Here is a 9,190-nt window from a genome sequence, read left to right as displayed (position 1 = left end):
CGAAAACTTAAACTATTGGCAAAAGAAATTCAAACTTTTTTTTTTATTGAAGTAGTATTGAACTCTCTAAAATAGAATGAAGACAATTGTCAGTGTTTTAACTCTTCTATTTCTTGTTTTATCATGTAAGTTTAACCTTTGTTAGTGACGATACTATGTAGATTTTTTTTAATTTTTTTGAAATATTAATTTTATAAAATAATATATATTTTGTAAATAATATAGGTGTGCCAGATATCAAGGCAAAAGCTTATTTGGAAGAGAACTCTCATTCTTTCAATTCAGCAACAAGCCCTCAAATTAACTTTAAAATAGATGAACTTCCACCAGATGAACATCTTGGAGTTTCGGCTGCTAAAAACATACTTGGTTTCTGTCAAGAATGTGCACATCATTGTTTGAGAAGAAAACGGATTATTGGTGAATGTCGAAGATTTGTTTGTCATTGCTCTAGACAAGAAATTGGTGTTGGATTGTAAGATTTTTTTCCAAATACTTATCAATAAAATAAAGCAAAAGTAAATTTTTTGGTCAAAATTATCTCTTCTTATTAATTTTATACTATATATTATTTTAATCAACCAAAATAAATGTTATATCATTTTTTTGGGAAAGTGGTAATTATTAATAAATAGATATAATGAACAGAAATTTTGACAAAGTTAGAAAAAATTGTTAATGGAAATCTAGTTTCAATTTTTTCGTTAAATCATTACTACTTCATATCAATTCCTTTCTCACAAATTCGGTAGACTGGATTATCATGTCCAGTCGATTAGTAATATATACAAATAATTATGCACCATATCGTAACAGCCTAAAGTAAGTAATCAATTTTTATTGTTGAAGCAGTTTTGGAACAAACTTAGTTAAGAAATTGATTTCATCCTTAGAAATTTTTAGCTTTTTCTTCTCCTCTCCAAACATCTTTTGTCTATCATCGTCTTCACAATCTTCCTTATTCCTAACTATAATATTGGCGATGGCTTCAGAGATGTCCTTAACCATATCAACAATGACACCCTCCACGCCCATAAGATATTGCAAGTAAATCACCTCAACAACATTGCTGAAAATAATAAAAGGTCGGTTGTTTCAAAGGAAAAAAAAAATAGAGGAGGCGGGCGAGAAAGGATAACATAACGATATGAAACTCATGAGAGGATTTTACTTGAGCTGGCCATAAGATAGAAGAGAAAGTCTTGAATCTCTGACTCTTGTGATTGCGTTTGGAGTTCTTAATATGGGCTTAACCTCAGACACAATCCCTTGCAAACCGCTGTCTTTGCAAAGCTTGATGGCCTCGTCTAATGAGTTTCTTCTCACGTCCTTATAGATTTCACATCCACCATTTGTTAAGAAGAATACCTAAGATCATAAATAGACATTTCTAAGTACACAAACTTCGTTAGAACTGGCAATGGGAACCAAAGTAGCAATTTTACTGGATAATTCCTCTGCAAATTCCTAATGAGTCGAGCCGCATCAGGATGAAAGCTCGAGAAGATAATGGGTCGGTTCTTCGCATGGTCATTTAGAACCTGTTCATTTAAAAGATTGAGATCGTTGATCACCACAAAGAACAGATATATATATATATATATATATGTGAATATGTCTTTTACCTTCAAGATGTTGTCAAGAGTTAGACGTAACTCTTCTTGTCCATACACTGTATTATCATCCAATTTGAGCTCAATATTGAATCCTACTGACTGATTAACTTTTAAAAATGCAGCTTCAAGGGTACACAAAGTATCATCCTTTTCGACTCTCCATTCGAAAATTCTACCATTTTTTGTCTGCCTGAACATAGGCTTCACATTTGTACCATCTTTTTGTGGTCCATACGAGAGAAATTCGTCTAAAGCCATTGCCGTTACTCTATTCCCAGTAATCACTCCCTAAAACGACATTTTGTGTGGTTATGAAAACTTAGACTTATTAATCAGCAATAATATTGTGGACGAAATTTAATAAATCATAACCTGTTCTTGCGTGAACATGAAGATATCATGGAAAATTACAGGACATCCATCTCTTGTTACCTACAAAATAGTTACATTCTTTATTTAGGGTGCCATGCATGTTGAAAATCATAAATTTGCATTTACATTGAAAAAAAATCACCCTATTTGTAGACAGTATATGACACTACCTTTGTTTAGGTCACACGCTAAAAAAAACATATGCTCTGTGTCGTGACAGTTTTGCCACCACGTGTTCTTTTCCGATAGAAACAAAATATGATCAGATTCTACGGGTAAAAGGACAAACCTGGACATCAAATTCAATGAAGTCAATAGGGAAATCTGCAGCAACGTTAAAAGAAAGAAGAGAATTCTCTTTGATAAATTTCATCTTCTCGTCAGGAGATTGAAGCATGTTCATCCCAAATCCTCTGTGACCCATCAAAACAAATTTAGGGAAAACAAATGCCTCTTGTTTCTTATCATCATCTTCAACAACACCTTTAGACAATGCCATAGCCTCTAGATATCGAATGGAATACTTCATTCCCACAATCTTTAACCTTTTTTTTTCCCTTGAAAATTACTTTTCTTGTTGAATTTTTATGTTCTTTGATTTATTGGATATCTTCCTCTTTTGGTGTCTGTTTCTGGATGATTCTGTTTTTTTTTTTTTTTTTTTTTATAAGAGAGATGGAGTGGGTTTAATTTAGACAACTAGACAGATTGATACACTTGAATAAAAATAACTCTATTTGGGATTTTCAGAGTTAATTTTAAGGAAATTCTTCTTCTTTTTCTTTTTAGATTTATTAAGGATAAATTTTCAGATTTAACACTTTTTTTTATTAACACTAATTTATCCAATAATTTGATTGCTCTTAAAATAATACTTGCAGTAATTAAATATTTTTAATCTTTTTAGAGAACTTACAATAATAATTCGAATGCTCTTTGGAGGTACGAGATTCTTCTTCTCTTCTTTTTTTCCCCCTTTTTTTTGGTCTATTTAAAAGTCAATAGTTGTGTTATATGGATTTTTTTTCATCGAAATATTTTTAACTTTTTTAAGAGAACTTACAATAATAATATGATTGCTCTTTGGAGGTTAGAGATATTCTTCTTCTTTTTTTCTCTTTTTTTTTTTGTATATTTAAAATTTAATAGTGGTGTTATACGGATTTTTTTCATAACCTTAATATTTTACTATATGTCAATTACATCCATCATGGTGGAAAAGGAAAAAATGCTAAAACAAACACACATTTCATTGCATTTGGAACCAAATGTTTGCATCAATGGTCGTTATGTTCCTCCGACATTGTTGCAGAAGAGGCTCCGAATATTGGATACATCATAAATACTCAAGTCGTGCACTACAAGATTGCATGTATAATGGAGAGGATCTCTGATTTTCTTGTCCTCAAGATACCACCTTCTTGTTCTTGAAAGGAGACAGCAATGAAAAATGGCGAGAAGCTACGAAAAATAACACAGAAGAAGAATGAACAAAAGTGGGAAATATTTCGTTAGACTCAGAGCAGATTTATAACGAGAGACCTCACTTTGAATATCATCAAAGTATAGGATCCAAATGGTTGTTTACGTACATTTCTGTGAAGCTGCTGCTGTAGGTGTTTCATCTTGAGATATTAGATTCTTCAGTGTAAAAGCTAGATATCAAAATCAGAAAATTAACCCTCTGAGTTATATAAACAGCCTTTATACCACGTTCTAGTTAAGGTACAAACGTCATGATTATCATATTCTCTACCACACCATAAAATGCAACACTAATAGAACAGAACCAGAAGGTACTTGCTCCTACAGATCAGTGTACGTTTAACCTAGAGCAACTACTACTACAGTGCAAAAATTTGTAAATATACAAGAAAGCAAACCAAAGAGATTTTTTCTTTAGGAGCAATTACTGAATAAGCTAATAGGGTGTAAGAAATTACCTTCACTTGTCGTGGCACCGGTTACAGCTGGTACATAATCCTCGTTGCTATTGACAGCATTATTAGAGTCGGTTTGGTGTTCACTTGTAGACGAAGACTGACTCTTTTTTCCAAATTTTAACAGTTTTAAGAGCCCTTTTGACGCTGACTCCTTCGTTTGAAATTTCTCTGAGGCCTCACTTTTCTTCTTCTCTGGTACAAGGACTTTGACAGTTTCTTGCTCTGACTCATTTGAATATAAGCTTGGAGGAGGTGCTTGGGAACAGTCTGAGTACACTGTACATGGATTTTCTAACGAAGAAACCCGAGCATGCGGAGCTTCATATGGTTTCGCAATAATACTTTGACTTGTCAGAAACTTTGGTGTTTCTGTTACTAAGTCACTCAGAGTCTCCAATCTAACCTGAGAGCAAATAATCATTCCAGTCATTAAAACCATTTAAACAGAAAAATAAAACTGATCCGGCTAGAATAAGAGTGCTTACTAAGACTAGATCATTGCCACTCTCCTGCATTGTTTCAATGGCATCCTTATCAATTCCTTCACGGATGATAGAGTTTTCAGAAGACTTCTCGTATTTCACCTGATCTGTACTTATACTTCGAGCTGAACTTGGCAACACCATCACCACTGTCTTCTCAATCTCTGGAGTTTCATCAACATCATTACGGCTCAAGGGTTTGTTCTTGTTACCATTTTGGTCGATATTAGAAGCTGAAGATTTAATTTTCTCGAGTCCTTTCACCAGAACATTAGTAGGACCTTTGGCTGGTTTAATCTTCAGTTCTGGAAGGGATGCAATTTTTGCTATATCATAGTTAACAATGGCAGATAGTTTCTTTATCTCAGGGGCATCAGATACTTTTTTTGATGCTACCGTGCGTCGTGGCCTCATTGAAGCACTTGGTAAACTATTATTACCAATTTTGGGTTCTGATAACCGTCTTGTCCTTGAAACCGACTTATTCTGACTATCAAGACTCACTCTGGTTTCTCTCTTAGACAGAGGTAATGGTGAAATCGACCTGGTCAGCCTATTTCCTGTTGCTAAGATTTCTCTTTTAGATGGAGGTAACTGTGATATCGACCTTATTAGCATATTTCCTGTTGACTTACTGACGGAAGTTTGTTTACTATTCTTGGGGAATTTCAGAGAGTCATCTGACCCTAATGAAGCAGTTCTTCTGGGAAGACGTTGAAGAGGTGATAATGAACCTGGTTCACAGTCACTAAACTTAGAGGCTCTAGGAGCGCCGGGAGAAAACTTGTTTAGCATTGGTTTTCTTGTTTGTTGTGCAGGCAACTTTGACTGACTTACTGTTGAGTTGCTTTTAGAAGCAATCCGCTTTTGCCTTTCTATTTTCAGAGCTTCAATGCGCTTCCTCTCTTCCTCTTCCTAAAACAAGAAGGGATGGAAATTAGCGGTATGATATAAAGTTTCAGTTACAAGTTGGTTTATATCCTTTGAGATTGTGCTACCTAGATGCTTAGTTAAAAAAGAAGTTATATCATCAAATTGGTTAAGCAGAGATTATACCTTCTCCTTTTTCATTTTCTGGAGGTCAGCTTTGAAACTTCTAAGCTTGTCAGCACGTGCTCTTGCTTCATCTAAAGGGCTCATCTTTGTGGGTCGTCCTTTCCGTATTGGCCCTGAAGCCTTCCTCTTATCTGCAGCATCTTTAGAAAGTCTTGATTTTGGATCCTTCACAGACTTCTTAGCACCTCCAGCTGCCTCGTTATTCTTCTTCAAAGTTTTGAATCCAAACTCTAGTGCAGGATCATACCCAGCTGATAACTTCTCTGTTTCCCGTTCTGGTATCAGGCTCAGATCATGAGGCTCATAATTGACCTGCTTTCTTTCATTTCCATCAGTTTGGTGGCACGGGGAGATCTCTGATCCGATGTCTATAGCATTTCTCTTATGTCTTCCAGCTTCATCTAGCGCTGCAGATCCCCGAGCAACAATATCAGAGTCATCATCCATGATAAATGATGATCTCTTATCCAGACCATTCCCTGGATTATCAAATCCATTCAAGTTGAGAGGATCAGAAGAATTCTCAAAACCATTTTCTCTCTGGTGTACCATAAAGGAGTCACTAGATCCCCTGATTCTACGAGTCACACTACCATTCCTAATGTCAGATGAATCTCTTTCTTGATACGTTCCTGATTCACGTTCATCATATGCCAAAGGATCATACTTCCCAGTACCTTGCCTCTTCTTCCCCCCAATCTCCTTTTCCATCATATGGTCACTGGTACGTTCATCTCTATCGGCATCTTGCAATAAATAAGTCTGAAAGACCTGCCAATCCCCAGTGTCAGCCTCTGTTCCTTCTGTTGCTCTCTCTTTACCACTGTAACATTCTCCTTTTGCCACTTCTTCATGATTGTCATCAGCATCAGATTCTGTTCCTGAATGATCTTGTTTCTTTGAATTAATATAATTTATATTCCGAATCACCACCTTCCCCGATTTCCTTCTTCGACCTGATTTTCCTTTTTCTCTTTCGTCATCCTCTGAATCGGAGTCCTCGCTACAAGATGAATGATGTTTCCGGGCCTTTCTTTGGCCAGAACTACGTCTAGAATCATCGGTAGACGGATAGGGAGATGGATATGGACTAGTTCCTGGATAGCTCGGGTAATACGGCATGCCCTGCATCGTATATCCTTGAAATACAGGAAAGGTACCTGGTGGCGAGTGAACTGGCCAGTGTGCATACATCGGCTGTGGGTGCTGCCCTTGCACATATTCATGATTTCCATTTGGTTTATTATCTGTAGGAGACTTTGCATCTGGATACAAGAAGTATCTTGAAATATAGATCAATTGTGCGAAAGCAATGCCAAATAATGCAAGAAAAGATATTCAACTCTCAGCTACTATGACTCATAAAGGATCATCTTACCGCTATTTTCAGGTGTCCCAGGCATATTAGCACCATTTGCGAATATAATCCCTGAGTCGTTCATTGCAGAGATGTTTGGCTGTGTTGCTATTACTTCTGTTGCTTCTATTTCAACCCACTGGCCAGTTTCATGCTTTTTCTTCCACAAGTCCATGAATTTCAAACATGCATCCCTGTAACATTGTTGAAGTCATAAATGGGAACTAAGTCTATGAAAATATTCTTTTAAACTTGAACACTTTAATGGATATGACTATATGAGATTGTTGGTTGCAAAACAATGGTTGAAATTGGTGTTAAATTATAATCTACTCACATCAAACGAGTGGCTCCATAAGTTTTGGCGAAAGATATTAGCGGGATCATATCATCAGCCTCAAAACCAGCTGCCACAGCACGTGCAAAGGCCATTCCTTGTTCTTTCTGCAACATTATCTTCCGCGTCTCCAGAACTTTCAGAACTTGAGCTCTGATAACAATTCGACATATTAACAATAAAATAAGTAACTACTCTCTTTCTTAACCACAATGAAAACAAGTATCTCTCATGCAAAGGGGTGTATACAGTATACCTAGAGTTTTCATCTGATGCAGTAGACCGATTTGCTTGCTTTGGATGTGAATCAGGCTATTATATATGAAAGAAGATGACATAAGTTGTTTGTTCCAAAAAGAGAAAGATGAGAAGAAAACCCTTATAGAAACCATTTCACGTATATTAACCTCGTAAAGGACAATAGCTTTCTCCTCGTTGAGCTGTAGCAAAGGCCTGCTACCTGATTCACATTATCTAATATTTATGAAACTGAAAGATCAAGAGCCAAGGGGCATACATTTTTCCATTTTATGAGTTGAGATAGTGTAACATGCTTAAATCCAAAGATTAGCATAGAGAGTCATAAATTACAAATATTAATTGCTATAGCATACCTTCCATGCTATCTGCCTTTTTTCCTCTCTGATTACCTCCCACCTGTTCAAACAAAATTAATTAAACACTTCTAAGAATACACCAAACAAAGTATTCAAAAACCACAGTATACTTACAACAGTCAGTGCCGTATCACAGTTGTTCTGAATTTTAATAGCTTCCTTGATCTGTATGATCTCAGTTTCTAAAGTGTAAACACGTTCAATGACTTCCGGAGTGCTCACAAATCGAACAAACCTAAACAAGAACAGAAGATAAAAACATTCTCATCACAAAGTGTCCAATCTCAACACAAAGAAAGACCACTAATTTATATGAAAGAGACCTTTCAATTGTTCCTTTAGTAAACCAAGCTGCATTGGCACTAGCTTCAGGCTTGAGAATAATCGAGTAGCCACCTTTTTCTAATTGATCTTTTGCAGTCTTTAAATGAGCAAGGAAAGGATCAAGCAACCCTGTAGCTATTTTCTCAGTCTTTCCATTAGCTGTTACCAACAGGTCACACCTGAAACCAAATAAACATAACAATTCATCTTATGTAAAACTCAAGAAAACAAGTGTTTACACAAATAAAGAGAGAAATCAGTCTACCATTAGCTGTTACCAACCTAATTAAGGCAAAGAAAAAGACTAAATGTCTGGTTGTAATTTTGGTAACAAACCTACAAAATTCCACGACTTTGATCTTCTTATTAGTAAGTAAACCAAAAAATGCTTTCAGACTTCCACATAACAATTTCTCACAAAACTAATAAACTTGTTCTTAACACTTTGACGAGTTTTGATCTTATCAAGGAACACTAAAATGCAACCTTTCGACTTCTACACAACAACTCATTCACAAAACCAAGACACAATTCAACATTTTGACGACTTTTGATCTTTATCAAAGAGCTTAAAAATGTAATCTTTCGACATTTCACACAAAAGTTCAACAATTTAACGACTCTTGATCCTATCAAATTATTAATGAACCCAAAAAAAAAATGCAATCTTTCGACTTCCATACAGCAATTTCCAACGAAACTAACACAAAGATTTAACATTTTGGATCAATAAAAGAAATTAATTTACCGGGTTCGGGTGGGAGTGAGCTGAAACGCAACTGAGTCAAGCCGCGTCGAAGATTTCATCGCTAAATTATCCAAAGATCTTTAAACTTTTTTGCTTCTTCAGATTAGTAAATCATCCAAAGAGACATTAAATTGCAGAAATGAGAGAGAAAGAGAGAGAAGCTTTTGTCTCCATTGTCTGTGCTTTGGATTCCAGCTGGAAGAGTGAGAGCGAATTTTCCGAGGAAGTGTGGGTACGAAAAGGTAAAATTCTGAAACATTTGAGGGCAAAATCGGGAATTTATGTGATCGATCACTTATGAGACCGTGTGTGACTGAGTAGTAGGCTCTTCCTTTGCT

At 35.8% G+C, this 9,190-nt stretch overlaps 3 protein-coding genes across 3 annotated transcripts; 1 reads left to right on the top strand and 2 right to left on the bottom strand.

Moving 5' to 3' along the window:
* On the top strand, positions 1-537 carry LOC104725134 (defensin-like protein 222). The gene is made up of 2 exons (XM_010443739.2): positions 1-125; positions 226-537. The coding sequence occupies exons 1-2, from the start codon at positions 77-79 to the stop codon at positions 477-479; spliced, it is 303 nt and encodes a 100-aa protein (XP_010442041.1). The 5' UTR covers positions 1-76; the 3' UTR covers positions 480-537.
* A 182-nt stretch (positions 538-719) lies between these two features.
* On the bottom strand, positions 720-2,629 carry LOC104725132 (glycerophosphodiester phosphodiesterase GDPD3-like). The gene is made up of 6 exons (XM_010443738.3): positions 2,278-2,629; positions 1,989-2,048; positions 1,626-1,904; positions 1,446-1,541; positions 1,172-1,368; positions 720-1,069 (listed from the first exon to the last, which is right to left on the bottom strand). Exons 1-6 carry the CDS (start codon positions 2,515-2,517, stop codon positions 838-840), a joined length of 1,104 nt encoding a protein of 367 aa, XP_010442040.2. The 5' UTR covers positions 2,518-2,629; the 3' UTR covers positions 720-837.
* Positions 2,630-3,151: 522 nt separating this feature from the next.
* Positions 3,152-9,190, bottom strand: LOC104725131 (uncharacterized). Its single transcript, XM_010443736.3, has 13 exons — positions 8,853-9,190; positions 8,104-8,283; positions 7,895-8,015; positions 7,778-7,820; positions 7,571-7,623; positions 7,420-7,475; positions 7,164-7,316; positions 6,848-7,020; positions 5,470-6,734; positions 4,417-5,328; positions 3,932-4,334; positions 3,581-3,643; positions 3,152-3,449 (listed from the first exon to the last, which is right to left on the bottom strand). The coding sequence occupies exons 1-13, from the start codon at positions 8,909-8,911 to the stop codon at positions 3,394-3,396; spliced, it is 3,537 nt and encodes a 1,178-aa protein (XP_010442038.2). The 5' UTR covers positions 8,912-9,190; the 3' UTR covers positions 3,152-3,393.

Source organism: Camelina sativa, chromosome 11 (genome assembly GCF_030686135.1).
Source record: "Camelina sativa cultivar CO46 ecotype springtype chromosome 11, ASM3068613v1".
In the NCBI taxonomy this organism is placed as follows: domain Eukaryota; kingdom Viridiplantae; phylum Streptophyta; class Magnoliopsida; order Brassicales; family Brassicaceae; genus Camelina; species Camelina sativa.
This window is presented reverse-complemented; position numbering and strand designations above follow the sequence as displayed.